General features: G+C 39.9%; 1 protein-coding gene across 4 annotated transcripts in view; it reads left to right on the top strand.

Moving 5' to 3' along the window:
* The window catches only part of MAGI2 (membrane associated guanylate kinase, WW and PDZ domain containing 2), a gene marked incomplete at both ends in the record, with an annotated part of 1,509,512 nt that overhangs the window by 1,333,944 nt on the left and 155,805 nt on the right, over positions 1–19,763 (top strand). For all 4 annotated transcript variants that reach the window (XM_080701938.1, XM_080701937.1, XM_080701939.1 and 1 more), the window contains one exon: positions 1,488–1,736. In XM_080701938.1, coding sequence (XP_080558064.1) covers positions 1,488–1,736 — 249 coding nt within the window. The remainder of the gene's footprint in view (positions 1–1,487; positions 1,737–19,763) is intronic.

The following is a 19,763-nucleotide window of genomic DNA, read 5'->3' as shown; positions in this document are numbered from 1 at the left end:
ATTTGCCACCTACATGAAATGATTTAACACTTCTAGCAGATAGATCATAAAAAAGAACTATGGCTCCCAGTGATGCTATTCCTTGATATCTTTACAAAGAATTAAAGTCAGAGTACTATAGTTATACATTCATACTCATGTTTCTAGTGGCACAATTTACAATAGCCAAATTATGGAACCAACCTAGGTATCTGTCAACAGAAGAATATATTAAGAAAGTTAATATGTACACAGAATGGAATTCTACTCAGCCATATAGAAGAACAAAATTAAGTCATGTATAGGAAAATGGAAAAAAGTAGAGACTATTATGCTGTCTTCAGCTGGTCTCAAAAAGTCAGGGTTATATGTCTTCTCTCATATGTGGGAGCTAAAGAGAAAACAGGAAGCAAAAGCAACTTCTGATAAATAAGGAGAAAGACTACAGAATAGCTGAAAGGGATTGGGAAAGAGAGATAGGAAGGAAGGAAAGGAAGCTCGATGAAGGAAACAGCATACCTTATTCATGTCTGAAGGTATCTCTGCCATTCATACTAACATGTATGCGAGGTGGAAGATTCGGAGGAAATCACACCAAGTGCTGTGTGCATGTATGTCTGTATCACTTTGAACCTAACTATTATGGAAAATGACAATGCAACAATAAAAGTATGTTAAAAATAAAAATAATAAGCCAAGTATGGTTGTGGACACACGTAATCCTAGTATTTGAAAGGCTGAAACAAAAGGATCACAGCTTCACAGATAGTCTCAGTAAATTAGCAATGTCCTCAGCAACTTTGTTAGAATGTTTCAAAATAAAAAAATAAAATAGAGTGGGACTGTAGCTCAGAGGCAGACTGCCCCTACGCTCAATCTCCAGTACCCAAAAATAAAAAAATAAGACTAATAAAAATTTAAAATAATGGTAGATCATTACATGAGCACCCCTGAGTTGTTAATCCTACTTGTACCTACGGCAGTGTTTCTCAAAGGTCTAAAATCTTGATCCAGATTCCTATGCCCAATCTTCCCCAGACCTGCTGAAAAAACTCTACATAATGAGCCCTGAAGATGAATATTTTTACAAGTTCTTAAAGAGATTCAATTGCAGAGTAAAGTTTAGGATTCTATTTGTTTTGTGGTTGTCTTTCTCAATTACTATGCAACAAACAGGCCTAATATCTAAAAATAGGCATTGTCCCAGAGGTTTGCAGTCATAACAGAGGAAGATACAAACAAGTAGCTATAGAGAGGAGGCAAGTGGTGGGTTTTTCTTGGGCTTTCTATGAAGGCTAAAACTGGGCCAAAACAGTGAAGGCTAAAACTGGGCCAAAACAGAGGGGCTCCATGGCTAGGCTTGTAGGCCCTTGAATATTCCGCATACCTGGGGTCAAAGAAGCCAGTCAACCAGTCCTGCCACTGTCTAGGACACCATCTAGTATATAGGAAGAATTCATCAAGACCTTTGTGAAATAATTTAGTACCCGTGTACAATTGTATTCCAGGAGAGCCCTGCCCAGAGAATGGGAGGAGTCCAGGCTCTGTATCCACCCACCACAGCTCTCCACGCAGTGACTACGCAACCTACACCAACAGCAACCACGTGGCCCCCAGTAGCAATGCCTCTCCCCCCGAGGGCTTCGCCTCCCACAGCCTGCAGACCAGCGATGTAGTCATTCACCGCAAGGAGAATGAGGGCTTCGGCTTCGTCATCATCAGCTCCCTGAACAGGCCCGAGTCCGGATCCACTATAAGTAAGTAGCTTGTTTGCCTGCATTTTTGTAAATTTTTTTGATTGGTGCATTGTAGACATACATCTTAATTGGAGTACAAGATGGTAGAGGCACACATGCACATATCACCCAATTAGCCCTTACCCAGTTCACACCCCATTTCCTCCCCCTTCCCTCTTTCTCATGTGTGGCTTAGTGATTGACTTTGTTCCAATGGTAGGGATAACAGACAAATAGATCAGAGGATGGTTGTAGTCACACTTAGCAGTCTGGAAGTCGTAGGCTTATAGGCATGAATAAACCCAACCCATCCTTCATACTGACTAGCCAAAGGTTGCTGACCTTTGCCTCAAGAAGCATGGAAGACCACCACAGGTGCTCCCCCAACTCTCCATTCCCCATAAAAGTACTTCATTCATTTGCAAAGTGGGAAGGAAATTAAACAGTAATTCAGTCGTGTTGCTAAGATGGAGGGGTGCTCCTTTTTATGGGTTGGCCAGAGATTGTGTACTTTTTGATTGAGAGTTTTCAGTGGGATGAAACCAAATTGGGGGAAAGTGGTCCAGGCCCTGAGGAGGAAAGGAGATCAAAATTCAAGAAATACTTCCAAGCCCAATGTACCTATAGTGTGTGAGCAAAGTACAGTGATGTGTAATTAAGATGTGGAAGTAGGCAGGAGCCAGGCAAAAAAAGACCCCACACACCATCGCTAAGAAGTCTGCATCTTAGCATGAGTGCATGAGAACCATGGGGAAGTTTTAAGCAGTGGATGAAATCTAAATTATTTTCTTAAGAATGAGTTTAGCTAATAGTAAAAAAAAAAAAAAAAAAAAAAAAAAAATGAGATAGGAAAGGGGTGGGACCAAGAGTGAAAACACAAGGAAGGCATAGTCAGGAGACTGTTAAAACAGCCCCAGGAGGCCAGAGATACTGGAGCCCTCCCCTAGGGTATTAACATTGTTATAGTGAAAGAAACAGATGAATTAAACTTCTGAGGTTCCTCCAATTCTAAGGTTCTGTGAGTCTATACAAGTGACAGAGGCCATGTCTCCCTTCCAATTGTGTATGTATGTATATATAAATGCATATCTATACATATATAGGGATAATTGGAATATATGTATGTATGTGTGTATATGCATGTGTATATTTACATATGTATATATAAACTGGGGATTTCCCCCAGGGGCATTCTACCTCCTAGATACACTCTCAGCCCTTTTTATTTTGAAACAGGTCTTGCTAAATTGCTGGGGCTAGCCTCAGACCTACAATCCTCCTGTCTCAGCCTCCTAAGTAGTAGGATTACAGGATGTGCTACCACACCTGAATCCAGTCATCCTCTGTAGACTCTCGGGCTTACTTGCTTGTTTTCCTCTCTGGGGCAGTATTCCAGAACTCATTCAGCATCCTGCGAGCAGTGAGACAGTAGAGAGGGGATAGGATAACTTGTTGTTTTCCATATTGAAGTGTCTTAGACCCAAGTGTTATGAATAAATACACCAGAATAGAGGACCATTAAAAGAAAAAATAATAATAGTGGTATCTATGTTGTAGTCCTAAAATTCTTACAAATCGTGGTAGTTTCCTAGAACATGTGGGCTGAAAGAGACATAAGTATTAAGCAACTCAAAAAATCTAATTATTGGAAATAAATAAGAAGATCCTTGTATGATGATGTTAATGTCATCAAAAACCACCAGAAAGCTGGGCGTGGCAAACGCTTGTAATCTCAGCATTTGGGAAGCTGAGACAGGAGGATCACGATTCGCAGACAGCCTCAGCTACTTAGTGAGGACCTTTGCAACTCAGTGAGACCCTGTTTCAAAATAAAGAACAAAAAATAGGGAAGGGGGTGTAGCTTGGAGGTCGAATGCCCCTGGGTTCCATCCCTAGACCCACAAAAAATAAAAAGCCACCATCACTACGTGGTAAGAATTGCCCCATTTAGCTGAAGCCTTGGCAAATTCAAGAGAGAAAACTACAGAAGCATTAAACCTTGGCAAATATGTGCCAAAGTCAAATTACATACATCTGAAAGTACAATTTCATTTCTCTTTTTCTCCATGATAAGCTGAAGGAATAAATCCAATCTTTCAGCATAGACTGAAAGCAGGATTCTGACAGTACCATGGATTCACCAAGATTAAAAGGACACAAGTCTAAAGATTTTCATGAATTATATAAACAGCCTTCCAATAATTTACACTTGGGGAAAATGTTCACAGAGAGATTTTGTAGCTATTCCAGTCATTCAAATTGTTTATGGGGGCAGAATACCTGGAGGACTGAAATAAAAATAAGTATACTACCACAAATGAAAATGTTAAGCTTGTATTTAAGGTCTCGGCTTAAAGCATGATTGTTTTCTTTCTAAATGCATCAGGGAATATGTGCACTTGTGTGTGTGTGTGTGTGTGTTTATGTGGTGTGTGTGTGTGTGTGTGTGTGTGTGTGTGTGTGTGTGTGTGTGTTGCCGAAATAGATTTAGGAAAAGCACAGACTAAAGCTTACAATTAACATGTGAATTTTTCTGCCCTACCAAGGGACATTGCACTGACCTCAAAAGAAATAATTCTAACCACTTTCAAAATGGTGTTATTTTACCTCACCCTGGAGAGTGGGAATATATTCTATTCATGATGCTGCATGGCTTCTTTTTCACATATTTAGTTCTTTTCAATTTAAGGAGTTCGAAATGCAGTTGCCCTGTGATCTGTGGCAAAAGTAGCTATTACACTGATGACATGTTGCGTTTTCAGCGTGAAATTTGCACCTAAAAGGTTCTTGGAGCCCCTGCTCTTTCCTACTTAACTTCTTTAGTAGTTATGATATCTCATTTTTAAGAGAAAAGCTAAGTGCCTCATGAATGGTAAGGAGCCATCCTTGGGCCTCTTATCTACTGTCAGAATGTCAAGGGTGCCTGGGATCTGCGAGACTGAGACAGGATGATGCTGTCAGATGCTTGGAGTTGTAGTTTCTCTTAAGGCTCATGTTATTTTTCTTTTTGTTTATTACCCAAGCCCAAGAACCATTAACACATTCACTGCTTATTTGTGTGTTTGCTTTCTGTGGCAACTGAAGCCTTCTCTTTGGTGGTCAAAGGCTGCTTTGATAGGAGCACCATTGCATGCAGGCAAGTGAACAGCACAGTTAACAGCTCAGGTGCTACAGATCTACTGCCTAGATTCAGTAGCTGGCTCTACCACTTACTAGTCAAGTGGCCTGGGGGAAGTTATATGACTTCTTTGGGCCTCAATTTCCTTGCTTGGAAAGAAAAGATCAGTTTAATCCCTATGTTGTGGGGCTATGGTGAGGGTTAAAGGAATTCATTTCTGGAAGTGCCGAGAGTGGCTCTAGCTTAGAAAGAACATTTGATCGTTTCAATGCTGCTGTCTTAGACAATGATCCCTCCTAGGAATCTGATTCCTTTCCACCAGCTCACATTCCTTTGATAGCACAGAGTTCACACTAGCTCTAAGTCGGCCATTAGAGTTACCTACTCTGCTAGGATGGCCAGCTCTGGGCAATAGGTGAACCCACTTCCAGTGCCCACTTCCCTTGTGCCAACCTTCTGGAAGCATTGTCTGTCCTACCACACACCTGCCACACACCTGCATCCCGGGCCAACAGTGGGGACCATTGGAGCAACTGCAGCCAAGCCGGTCCAGCTGCAGGGCCCCTCAGCTGAAGCTTTGGGCTAAAATTGTAGGTTTATCTCTCCAGAATTGATAAGTGAGTAGATTAGAAAAGTCCTGGAAAGCATAAAAAAAAAATTGGACTTATATCTATGCCTTCTGGAATCTCCCTGGTAACATTATCTCACAATTGAGTCTTATGAGAGCAAACAAGAGACGTGTAGAGCCCAGGCACTGTAAAGTTCCCTCCCTATGCATGGTGGTTCCTTCCACAGCTTCCTCAGCCAACACAGCTTTACCAGGGATGTGGGATTGTCAACTAACTAGGAAATTATAAAGTGGGGTTCATGACTCATTCATTGCCTGGCATGTAGTAGGGCTCTTTACCAAAGCCCCACATACTCTTTTTCAAAATATTACATTCCCCAAAGAATGAAGAAGAAATTTTCTTTGCATTTATTAATGTAACAAAGGGGCAAACTGCCTCTTCTCAGGGCTAATGATCTAGGAGGCCAACTGTCACTTGGAACTGGACACCTCTGAGAAGCCTTTTATTGTAATGTGGGAGAAGAGACCAGCTTCCTAAGCATTTTAGCCCCTTATCCACAGTAATATTTTTTTAGGACTTAAAACTGGGCCTAATGGAAAAACAAGTGGTTTCCAGTCTAGAGCTGAGGATAAGAATGAGCTGTAACAGGCAATTGTATTTCAAGTTCTTTTTTTTTTTTTCTTTTCTTTTTTTACAGTACTGGGGATGGAACCCAGGGGCATTCTACCTCCAAGCCACACCTCCAGCCCTACTTTGTATTCTTTATTTAGAAACATGGTCTCACTAAGTAGCTGAGACTGTCTAAGAACCCCAATCCTCCTGTCTCAGCCTCCCAAATGCTGGGATCACAAGCACGTGCCACCCCGCCTGGCTTTCAAGTTCTTAAAAAAGATTGGAACAAAGATTTATATACAAATGTGTCAGTTTCCCACAGCTATAACAAAATACATGAGAAAATCTAATTAAAGGAAAAAATGTTTATTTTTGGCTCACAGTTTTAGCTCATAGTCAATAGCTCCGTTATTTAGTGGCCTGTGGTCAGGCAGAAGATCACAGTGGATGCATATGGCAAAGGAAACATGTTCACCTCATGAAACCAGGAAGCAAAAGAAAGAGGAAGGACCCAAAATAGCCCCTTCGAGGGCATGTGCCCAGTGTCCTAACTCCCTTCCACTAGGCCCCACCTGCTCAAGGTTCCACCACCTCCCAATAGTGATACAGGCTGGTGACCAAACCTTTAGCATATGAGCCTTTGGCAGATATTCAAGTTCCAAACCATAATAGCAGAAACGTTCATTGTCACATTATTGATAAGCATAGAAGATTGTAAATAATGTTAGAAGCTTAAAACTGGTAACTTTTTTACATGTTTGGAGAGTTTAAGTCATTTTCTACCACTTTCTAACTTGTCATTCTCGCTGATGTCTGGGTACACAGGCTAGAGATGACAAGTGGCCTCTACCCCTGGCTGTATCAGATACTTGCTCTAGAAATATGCTCTAGTGGTTATGTGCAGTTTTGTTGATAGGTGGTCCTGAGGCCTTCCCAGCCCAAGGCCTGTGTCCTGACAGCTATAACCTTATAGGTGTGCCCTACTTATCCACCAACCCTACCCTCCAACCAGAGGTTTCCAAGAAGGACATTGATACAAGTGATGAAATGAAAGTGGTCTTTAGTCATCACCTGGTCTATGATTTTTCAGGAAGGTCATATTGGAATTCATGTGGTGGATACAAATGGGCAGCTTGAGCATCAACAGTGGAGACTGACAGCCTGTTTAGGGGACTTAGGAACTTAGATGCAATCCTGTAACCATCTGTGAGGTAGAACATGTTCAAGATAGCAATGGAAGGAAACAATCATTTCAATCCTGCTTCCTTCATTCATGTTTTCCTAGTGTTATCAGCTTGGTTTTCTGTCTTTATGCACAAGCTCATCACTGGCCAGTGGGCTGTTGGCTTCTCAGCAATCTCTGTGCCAGTGCTGAAAATCTTTGTTTCAGCATAGGTACTTTCTCTAGGCTTGGTCACTGCTGACTTTTCCCAAACCCCAGTGTAATCTAATATTCAGGGAGAGCTAGTTATTCTTTGGTAAAATGCCCTGATGACCTTCTCATAGTGTCTTTGATGATCTCCATAGGCTACAGAGTTTAGAAGTAAAAGGATGAAATAAAACTGAAGTAGTAGTGAAATGAGCTAGGCTTTTCCCCACCAACTGAGAAGTCATTTCACTTAGTAGAGGCATGGAGTAAAACAAAAAATCAAGTTCTCTATGGTGTTACCCCCAAAGACATTCAAATGCTAAGAGCCCTGGACAACAAGCCCAACCTTCTGTTCAGCCTTATCCCCTTAACTACTCTGCCCCTTGGTCTTCCTATGCCCCATCCTCATCTCCAGTGTAAGAGAAGATCATTATATCCCCCCCCCCAGTTCTAACATGCCATGAATGAGTATCGTATAGAAAACAATGTACTTGGTTAATTTTATCCATGGAGTACAGTCTTGAGAAAGTTTGAGGCCTGGGTCATATATCTCCTTGGCTTAGGCTATCATTTTAACTTTTGTGACTTTCATCTAACACTTTCATCCTAACACTTTCAATTCTTTGTCCATCTCAGCCTTTCAAGAAATGATCTGAAAGAGCACTTCAATCCACTAACCCGGCTCCTCTTTGAAGACAGCTTAAGGAGGTGTTTTCCTCCCTTTTTCATTTCATGGCACATTTATAAAATGATGCCATAACTATAATGTACTGAGATAAAACAAATGGGGGTTTGGAGGCAAGAGACATCCAGAAGGCTCTATCTGCCCCCTACCAGGCCCCACCCAGCCACCCTCATCCCTCTTGGCACACCTCCACCTTCCATGCCGCACTCCTTTAATGACACCATAACTACAAAGCTGTGCCCTAAAGTGAAGTCTTTTCATAGCAATCTGTAAGCGCACGATCTTGGTCTGTTCGGGTTGTGGCAGCAGATTTTCTTCAGGTATCCATATTGAGGTTTGTTCATAGATCATCTTTTTTTAAAAAAAAAAAAAAGATAATAGGTACAACTGGTGCTAATCCTGGCACCTTGACCCCTCAGTGTTCCTTTTCCAAATCATTACTGTAAAGAGGTATAAGTCATATTCATGCCACTGAGTGTGGGAATTAGGAAGTGAGTCTCATTCCTTTCTCTGCTCTTCATTGGACTGCAAACACAAGCTTTCTCTAGGAGTTCCTCACTAGCTTCACAGCATGTAGTAGTCCTTATTCCTGAAATGAATGTCTGCTTTGGATTCCTTCGTGAACACAGTGCGTTTGCTCTGGGCTTTGATTATGCTGACAGCAGCTCACTCAGGAGGCAGGATGGTATCATCCACACTGTCAATATGAATATTTTTATAACAGATGAAATAAGGGGACAGAGATCCTGTATAAAAGACCACTTTTCTCTCCATACATCTGGCTCCTAAATATAACTCATTGAAGCCATATGATAGGCAAATATGTTCATACTCTTTAGGAAATCCTACACATACAAAAACAGATAAGATTGGGATGATTACACTAATATATAATTTTTTAATTTTTATTGGTCCATTGTAATCATACATCTTAATGGGGTACAAGATGGTAGAGGCATAAATGCACACATCACTCAATTAGCCCTTACCCAAGTCCCACACCATTTTCTCCCCCCTCCCTCCTTCTCATGTTTGGCTTAGTGATTGACTTTGATATGTTTGTGAATGTACATCATGTACTTTTCACATTTGTTAGTGTGACTTACTTTCAGCTTCACGAGGTAGCTGGGGGCTAAAGTAGGAATAGACTGTGGTTGTTAGTGATGCAAAGTGTCTCAAGAAAGATGGCAATTTCTATATATACTCCAGGCTTCCCATAACAAGTCCTTGATCATAGCACTCCTGGTAAGAATAGCTACGGAAAAAAAATAGCTATGGGATAAAGTTCAGCTGTGTTCTGACATCAAGACCCTGAGTGACCTAGAAACAACCACTTCTAACCAACAGCTCCCCGCTGGTTCTATCATGTACGCTGACTTGGTTCCTTTCCCCATCCTAGAGCCCACGTTTTGCTGGCTGCCACATTTTGCATGGTTTTTCTGGAATGCCTCTTCTTATCAAATAATGATTTTTATCAAAATTTCCTTCGGTCACCATTCTAAGAATCTTACATTGCTTTAGGTCTTCACAGCAATCCTATGAGGCAGAGACTACTGCCCAAATCTAATCTCTTAACAGAACTTTGCCTGACCCCTGTCCAATCACCCTCAAGTGTTTTCTTCCATTCTTAAAAATATAGAAATTCTTTTCTGAAAACCCAGAAATTGTTTACTGTTCCAAGACCTCCCTTCTATTAGTGTCTTTTATTGCTACTTTTTTCTATTTATTTTCCATGTGCTTATGTTTTGCTTCTTTCTGCAAAGACTGCCAGTTCCTTAAGGGCAAAAAAATAACAAAATTTCTCTCTCTCCAGTTCCTGTAATTTATGCTGATGGGAAGGGATTGGATTCCCAGCAATCAAGCCCTGCCCTCATCAAAAGTAAAACTGTGGCTGTTTTCTCCTCTTACTTGCCCTGCACCCTCTCCTAGCTCCAGCAACAAGACATAATTTGGGGAATGGGTGAAGCAGCAGAAGATCGCTTAGGGAAGAAATTTTGTGCAAGCTGGTCCTTGCACAGCATGAGAAATTGCACTATTATAAAGTGGACCTGGAGCACTGTCACAGAATACAGATTTTTCCACCAGTTGTTCACAGCCTGGGTGAATGATTCAGTCACCAGCTCAGGCCTGGTGAAGTCTCAGATGAGACAGAACCCTATGAAATCAGAGATAGGGGAGCCATCTCCATGCCCTCTGGGCAGCCTGTCCATTTAGTTGCAGAGCCCTGGTCCTCAGCTTGCTCAGTGGCTCAGCATCAGCTGCCATTAACTGCCTGGTCGTCATTCATCTGTGTGAGTACCACCTCAGCAATAATTATATAGTCCTACATGGGAGAGTTTGGATGGCATCCCAAGCTCCTTAGAAAAGAAAAGAATATTGCTTCAAATTATTTATTCATTTCACAGTCCTCATTAACAAAGTAAACCATTTGGGTTCCAAGTGAGCAACTTCTGAATCACATAACTACTCTATAGGATCATACAGCTAAGACCAGGATGAATAGGGCCCATTGATTCAATTCCATCTTTTCAATCCTGAACATGACTACTTTTGTTCCCAAATTAGAACTTGGATGTCTGGGTCCAACCAGTAAGCAGACAGGTGAACAACAACAAAAAAATTGATCAGACTCTGAATATGCGGGTAACTGAACATTGAAGCATTTATAAACTGAAATAGAAACATAAATGTGAATATATAGCACTAACAAAGTTAACGATCACTTAAAGAATAAGTCTGCAAAAGAAGAAGCATCATTCTTATTTATTCTCAAGAAGAGGAGAATTCAACCCATCAAAAAAAAAAAACTGAAAATGCCTATAGTGCTTTTTTTGTTTAATTCTGGACTAGTTTTCCTTATTGTTTGAATGAGCTCATAAATCGTAACTTTCCCCCACTAGGGACTCATTGTCAGGAGGTTTTTTGTTATTGTATTCAAAGACTCTCCAGGCAGCTGCAGGAGGCGGCTGTCTTCTTACCTTCAGCTATTCAGTTGTCTTGAAAGCTCATAAATAGGTGATCAGTGGTGGTTTCCTCTGGGCTTAAACCTCATAGCTCTTTGTTGTTCACTAGATAGTTCAGAGAGATTGCACCTTCCACCAGGGGAAAGGCCCATTCCTCTCCCCTTGCATTCAGTCCAACCCAGAGCCTGCAGGTCACCTTTGCAAAAGACATTTTTTTTCTTTGTATTCTATGCAGGGGTGCATGCTCTGTTATGCTTTAATTTTATTTTTATTCTTCCACATAAAATATATCAGGGAAGCATCCTGATAGAGCAGGTTTCACATGCAGAATAATTTTTAAAACATGCTGTTAAGTGAACACAGTACTGTTATTTATTGCTACTGTCCAGCTAGGTCAAAAGAGTATTCAGGGAATATTTTTCTCCCTTGAACTGGATAAATACCATTTCTTGTTGAGGCCCAAAACTTTTGAGGATGCTTTTGCTAAAATTCCTCCCACATCAAATCCTGGAAAAACTCTTTTTATTGGCACCCTTGACCACCAATAATTTTACAAATTAAGCTGGATTTGATCCCAACCAAACTATGCTCAGTACTTGGTTGGAATCACTTTCTACAGCTTATTCAGCCAGCTTCTCTGGGTGAGGAGTCAGGTCACTGGGCATTCCCAAGGTTTATCCAGTGACAGAGAAAATTAACTAGACAGTAGAGCATGCCACCAGCATTGTCATTTTTCAATCTAACCTCTTCCAGATCTTATTTTTGTAAGCCACATAGGAGTTGCTCCACAAAGATGTCCAGATGTTAGGTATTTGATGAACCCATCTGCTTTTAAGAGTGGAACACCAAAATCCTTCTGTTCTAAGGCTGTTCATCACAAAGATGTATGTTTATAGATTCATCATAAGAGTAGGGTCGTCCAGAAACCAAAAGTGATCACATATGTTGAAAGATTTTGCCCTTAGAGTTTTCTGGCACTGAACAATTGAAATAACGTGAGATAGAAGAATATTTCAACTTAGAAATCTTCATTCGAATATTTAATAGGCTTGCTGGATGAACAGCAAGATGAAAAATAGCTTCTTTCCGGGAGGCACTTGACAACACTGACTACAGTAAAACCTGGTAGCCCAATTAGCTGCTGATGATTTTGACGCCTCCTGGTGGAAAATGCCCTCACCTCCCCTTGGCGTGTAAGATCACAGCTTTACAGCTGACTTCCAGCTACCTACGTTCATGTCTGGCTGGATTTATACAGAATGACACCTGCCACTCTTGAGAGACTAAGGCAAGGTGTTGCCCAAACATGCTCTTCAGCTGTAAAAACCAGTGCCTTGGGTTCCCCTTGCCATGGTGGCTGGGGCCTTCCTTGCAGTTCTAGATCAGCACCTTGCAGCAGAACCTTCCACCGTGCTAGGAACTTCCTGTCTCTCCAACACTAGAGTCACTAGTCACAGGTGTCTGCGAAGCATTTGAAATGTGAGTGAAGAATTGAAGTTGTTTTTGTTTGTTGTGGGGGGAGGTTGTTGTTGTTGTTGTTGTTGTTGTTGTTGTTGTTGTTGTTGTTTGGTGGTGGTGGCAGTTTGGGTATTGGTTTTGGTATTAGGGACTGAGCTATACCCCTAACCCCATTTTATGTTTTTATTTTGTTTTGTTTTGTTTTGTTTTTTTTTGGGGGGGTTGTTGTTCTTTTGTTGTTTTTTTGTTTGTTTGTTTGTTTGTTTGTTTGTTTGTTTGGTGGGACTGGGGTTCCTGGAAGCCCTTATACCTCTGGGCTACACTCCCAGACCTATGTTATGCTTTTTTATTTTTTGGAAACAGGGTCTCTTAAGCCAGCGCGACTGACTTCGAACCTGCGAGATCCTCCTGTCTCTGCCTCCCAAGCATGGGGATTACCACCACGCCTGGCCTTATTTTTTATTTTGAAACAGGGTCTCAGTAAGTTGCAAAAGGCCTCAAACCTATGATCCTCCTGTCTCAGCCTCCCAAGTGCTGGGTTTATAGTTATGTGCTACTCTGCCCAATAAATTAAAGTTCTAATTGTCTTTTGTTTCAGTTACTTTATTTTTAAAATTTTTTTATTGGTGCATTTTGTAGTCATACATCTTAATGAAATGTAAGATGGTGGAGGCATACATGTACACTTCACCCAATTTGCCCTCACCAGTTCCCACCCCATTCCCTTCCCCTCCCTCCTTCTCATGTTTGGCTTAGTGATTGACTTTGATGTTTGTTAAAGTACATCATGTGCATTAGAGAATTTCCCTCTTCCCCCAGCGCATACCCCTCAGTTAGGTTGCCTTATTTGCTCATCTTTAGAATCTCCTTCTTGATCTAGAGTTCCTCCTATGACCCATTTTCTCCCTAGCTTCCACATATTAGGGACAGCATCCAATTTCTTATTTTTTTCTGACTGACGAATCTCACTTAGCATAGTGTCCTCCAGTTCCATCCATTTGCCTATAAATTATGTAATTGTGTTTTTCTTTGTGGCTGAATAAAATTCCATTGTGTACATATCCCACAGTTTTGTAATCCATTCATCTGTTGATGGACATCTTGGCTGGTTCCATAGTTTGGCTATAGTGAATTGTGCAGCCATGAAAATATATAAAATGCATTAGTTTGGTAGTTTGGTTTCTATTCTTTTGGGTAGATACCCAGAAGTAGTTTTGCTGGATCATATGGTACTGTAAATGGCCATGTGTGGCTAGTGCCTGCTATGTTGAACTGCACGGCTCTGAAGCATTGTACAGCCTTTACCTCCCTGTATGCCAGTCCCCAGTCCTTTGTGGACTATCATTTGGCTATAAGGTGCATACAGAAAAATATATCCTTTGTAGTCTGTAGTATGAATTTTGAAAAATATGTTTAGTTATATAACTACTCCTGCAAGGACCTCAAACCCCTCCACAGGCCCTGAGCCCTGGCAACCACTGACTGGTTTTCTGTCCTATGATTTCGCATTTCCCTATGTAATTGGGTCATCAGTATACAACCTTTTGAGTCTCACTTCTTCTATTTCATATAGTCCATTTTTAGAGTCATCTATCTTTGTCAGTATTTGGATCCTTTTTTTTTTCTTCTTTTTTTTTTTTTGTGGGTCTGGGGATGGAACCCAGGGGCATTCGACCTCTGAGCTACAACCCCTGCCCCATATTTTATTCTTTATTTTGAAACCAGGTCTCACTAAGTTGCAGAGGCCCTCACTAAGTAGCTGAGGCTGGGATTACAAGTGTGCGCCACCCTGCCTGGCTTTGAATCCTTTTTAATTGCTCAATAGTATTCCTTTATGTGGGTGGACCATAGTTTGCCCATTTCCTAGTTACGGGGCATTAGGGTTGTTTCTTGTTTGGGACATTACAAATAAAACTGATATAATTCTGTTCATCTAAGTCTTTGTGTAAAAACAGATTTTGTGTGAAAATATTTCATTTGGTAAATGCTTAGGACTGGGATTCAGGTTCATACCATGCCAGTTTCTAAAGTGGCTGGACCATTTTATAGATTCTGTATTAGGGCTCTAGGTGCTCCAATCCTTAAAAACAACTTATTTTCAGGATTTTTTGTTTTAGCCACTTCAACAGATGTGCAGTAGTATCTCATTTTTGTCTTACTTTGTGTTTTCCCCTGAAGACTAATAATACTGAAGCTCCTTTCATGTGCTGTTAACCATCCATATATCTTTGGTGAGGTGTTATTTCATTTTGGTCTCTTCACTCTAGTGCATAATTGCCATTTCACTGTGCTCATTCTGAGCCTCTTTAGTCCTTTTTTTTCATTTCTCATTCATTTTCTCATATTAGAGTAATAAAAGTCATTTTCTGATGATAGTCTCAGGTAAAATTATTATGGAAACAGTTAATGGAATGTAGTATATTGCCTAGTAAAATTGAAAACATGTACACTTCCAGTGCTTGAAAATATAAGTGATGAAATAAAATACATATGAGCAGACATGCAAATGAAGTTAAGATATGCAATACTGAGGAAAGAAAGCTAAGACTAAGAAAGGCCATGTATGGTGGTGGTCTCACATTTCAAGCAAGGAAATTGACTTACTTTATTTGACTATTCAGAGGTCATACTACATGTTTTTTCAAAGTTAATATAGGGTCAAGCTCTTCTAGCTCCTGAGCACTTTGCTTGGGGGGCCTTTTCATATGTGGTTTCAATCAGTCCTGCAAAATTGCATTATTTCAAATTAAAGCATGCCCTGCCCTGTCAGTGGAACTTTGGCTTCTGTGAGAAACGGAAGAGCCAATAAATATTCATGTAATCTTCAGGATAACATATTGAAAAGGACAGCTGGCTCAGGGGGGATCATTTGCCTGGGTTAGTATCTGTTTCCATTTACATTAAGAAAATATTGCAAGAAGTTATTATCTGCCGCAGGGCTTGGGGGAGTACAATGGAAGGCTGATATTGCACCTGATCACTTTTGACATTTACCTATTGTAACAGGGAAACTGTGTGAAGATAGCCAAGTGACTTTTTACAATACACAATTTCAGAGGCTATAAAAGAAAAAAGGAAATGGCAGAGATAGAATGCACTGCATCTGTAAAAATGAGAAACATGACTTGTCAGCAACACCTGCTTGTAACTATCAACCATTTCCACTGGGCCCGCTGAGAAATTCCTCGGAGCCAGGGACACTGATGGGTTGTGAAGCCTTCTGTGCTTCGAAAGGCAGCTGAGATTTACGGAGGACAGAAAGTGTGGTTTCATTGAATATCTTTAACCCCAAATCTGAGGTTGATGAAATATAATTTTATGACATTTTTTGAACACTTGAAAAAATTTTAGTTGTCCTTCGTATTTTTTCTTTCAGTGCTACATGAGACAAGGGGATGTTTGAGTACATATTTGACAATTATTTTCAAATAAATTCCATATCTCTAACTGGGACTACAAAATATTGATTGCAAAAACTGGTTTAAATTTACAAAAGATTTTTCCAGCCAGATATTGTGGCATAGGCCTGTAATACCAGTACTTGGAAGGCTAAGACTGGAGAATCATAGGGTTTAGGCTATACTTAGCAACTTAGCAGACCTTAAGCAACTTAGAAAAACAGTTTCAAAATAAAGACCCTGGAGTTGTAGCTGAGGTAGAATACCCCTGTGTCCAATACACCGTATCCTCAAAAAAAAAAAAAAAAAAAAAAACTTTTCCAGTTTCTGATTGATGATGATGAAATAGTAACATGGTTATCTCCTCCCATTTCTTAGGATCTGATATATTGATAGTAAATAAATAAGGAGAAAAGGAGTGGGCAGGTGTGGACAACATGTCTTATAGGCAAAAACAAAAACAAAAAACTAACCCTTCTCTTTAGAACTAAAAGAGGCTCAGAACCTTAAAAATTCAGAACAGAATGGAACACAACAACCATGACCAGTTGTGAAATTTTTAATTTTTAAAATAGAAAAGTAGACAAGCAAATTAATAACAACAAAAGAAAATTAGGAGAAATTTAGATCCTTTGGGGGACAATCTTCAAAAACCTTCTACATATTCATAGATATGAGAAGATATATACTATGAATTGAACGTTTATATCCCCCAAAAACCCATCTTGAAGCCTTACTTCCCAATGTGATGGGATTTAGAAATAGGCCTTTGGGAGGTAAATAGGTATCGATGAGGTCAGGAGAATGAGCAGCCATTGTGGGATTTGTGGCCTTATCACAAGTTGAAAGGACTGTAGTTCTCTTAGCACCATGAGGATGCAGCAAGATGGCAGCTATCTCAGTCTGCTCTGATCTGCTATAACAGAAGACCATAGACTATGGGGTTTTTGTTGTTGTTGTTGTTTTGGTTTGGTTTTTTTTGGTTTTCTTGCAGTACTGGGGATGGAACCCAAGGGCATTCTACCTTTGAGCTATACCCCACAGCCCTATTTTTTTATTCTTTATATTGAAACAGGGTCTCACTGAGTTGCAAAAGGGCTGCACTAAGTATCTGAGGCCGTCTGTGAATCACGATCCTTCTGTCTCAGCCTCCCAAGTACCGGGATTATAAGCATGCACCACCACGCCCAGCTGAGTAATTTTTAATGAACAGGAACTAATTTACCTACAGTGATGGAAGCTGGGATGTCCAATATCAAGATGTCAGCATCTGGCAAGAGCCTTCCTGCTGCATCCTCCCATGACACAAGATAGAAGGATCAAGAAAGTCAAGAGAGGGTCAAACTCATCCTTCTATGAGGGCACAAATCCTAACCCTCATGGCCTACTTCTCTTAAAGGGCCACCTCTTACTACTGTCAAAATGGCCATTATATTTCAACATGAATTTTGCAGGGAATGAAGATTCAAACCATGTCAGTAGCCATCTGTTAAAACAAAGAACCCAGCCATGTTGGCGTTCTTCTCAGACATCCAGCCTCCACAACTGTGAGCTACGAATGTTTGTTATTAAACCACTCAGTGTAGGTTACTGTGTTATAGCAGCCCTGACTACGGCAGTATTATAAGTAAAAACAGAATGCTCTAAAAAAGAACAATATGCTCAAGAAAGAATTGTCAGAAACTGAAAAGATCATGACTGAAGTTAAAAAGTTAACAGAATTATTAGAAGATAATTCTAATAATGTAAAGGAAATCTTACATGAAATAGAACAAATAAGAAAGTATGAAAGAAATGGAAAAACAATGGGAGACCAATTCAAGAAGCTAATATCTAATGAGTTTGAGAAATAGAGCAGAGAAGCAAAATGGGAATTATCAGAGGAACACGGTGTGATGACTGTTCCCAAAACCAAACTGAAGGAACCAGGTCTCCACGCTGCTGAGTGCTCTCCTGCAGAGCTTCCCACCACAGAAGTGCAGGGACAATCATGCCATTCTAATTGGCATTGGGTGAAATCTCAGGGTAGTTTTGATTTGCATCCCTCTAACTGCTAATGATGTTGAAACAGTTTTATTACATTTCTCGGCCAATTGAATTTCTTCTTTTGTGAAATGTCTATTTAGCTCACTTGCCCATTTTTCAATTGGGTTACTTATTTTCTTAGCGGTGAGTTTCTTGAGTTCTCTGTATATTCTAGATATTAGTCCTGTATCTGAGGAGTACTTGGCAAAAATCTTCTCCCATTCTGTCAACTCTCTGTTGAATTTCTTGATAGTTTCCTTTTGTTGTACAGAAGCTCTTCAGTTAAATGCAATCTCATGAATTGATCCTCATTTTAATTTGTGTGTGTGTGTGTGTGTGTGTGTGTGTGTGTGTGTGTGTGTGTGTGTGTTACTGGGGTGGAACGGGCTATACTCCCAGAAATATTTATTATTTTATTTGGAAACAGGGCCTCACTAAGTTGCTGAGAGCCTCACTAAGTAGCTGAGGCTGGCTTCGAACCTGAGCGATCCTCCTGTCTCAGCCTCCCAAGCACAGGGATTACAAGCGTGCACCACCATACCCAGCAATCTTCATTTTAATTTTATGTGCCTTGATTTTTTATTGGTATCTTCTCATCTGTTATCTATCTCTTTCTAAATTTTCCTAGTTAAGAGGAAACAAGCATCCATTTTTGAAACATTATTGACCACTTATATAATACAGATTTCTTATTCTATCTTATTTAATATACATTTTCCTCTTTCTTTTAGTTGACCTACTTTGTCAGTGCTTCTGATTGCCATGCAGTTCCTTTGCACCATTCTTGGGATGAAAATTGCAGTCTTTTTATTTTTACTTTTGTATATAACATTTTAATTTATCTGGAATAAACTGTATTACCACATGAAAAGTGAGGGATTAGTTTCTGTCTCCACATTGACCCATCTATTCTTTATTGTTTTAGTACTGGGAACTCAACTCAGTGGGGTTCCACCCCTGAACTACACCCCTGGCCATTTTTATTTTTTACTTTGAAACAGGGTCTAAGTTGCTGAGGTTGTTCTCAAACCTGTAATCCTTCTGTATCAGCCTCCCAAGTACTAGGATTAGGGGCATGCTTCACCATACCCAATTCCAGCTAGTGTTATTAAATACTTCTTAAAAGGGTTTGTTGGTATTAAGCTTTCTACCCAGCATCACAGATTACTTAGAAATATTGTCTATAGCATGTTCTACGGACTAAAGGCAAAGCTCCATTTCAAAAAAAGGGTGGGGGGGGGGATAAGTATATTACATATCTACAAGGAACAAAATATTCTTAACAGGCTCAAACTCTGTACAGTAATTTCTAAGTATCCATAGGGTATTAATTTTAGAAACCCATACAAACATCAAAAGCCACAGATGATCCTGTTACTTATATGTACCTATAACATATATATATATATATATATATATATATATATATATATATATTCCTGTATACTTTAAATCACCTCTAGATTACTCATAATATCTATTACAACAAAATGTTAAGTAAATAATTATAATATTGTATTTTTTAGGGAATGATGACAAGAAAAATAGTCTTGTATATGATAGCTACAGTTAGTCTCTCTCTCTTTCTCTTTCTCTCCATTTATATGTGTATGCTGGGTTCACAAAAACATTAAAAATTTAAAAATAAAGAATAAAAGACAGAGCTAGGAGTATAGTATAGCTCAGAGGTAGAATGCCCCTGGGTTCAATTCCTACTATCACAAAAAAGGATATTATATAGAAATGTAAACAATAAACAGCTGAAAGATTTAAAAGTTTGCCTTTGGACAATAGAATTAAAGAATGGGGTGAGGGACAGAGAGACTAAGTTTCTTCATCATAACATTTGGT

Source organism: Muscardinus avellanarius (assembly GCF_963383645.1).
Source record: "Muscardinus avellanarius genome assembly, chromosome: 9".
In the NCBI taxonomy this organism is placed as follows: domain Eukaryota; kingdom Metazoa; phylum Chordata; class Mammalia; order Rodentia; family Gliridae; genus Muscardinus; species Muscardinus avellanarius.
Note: the sequence above shows the minus strand (reverse complement) of the source record. Positions and strands in the feature narration are given on the sequence as shown.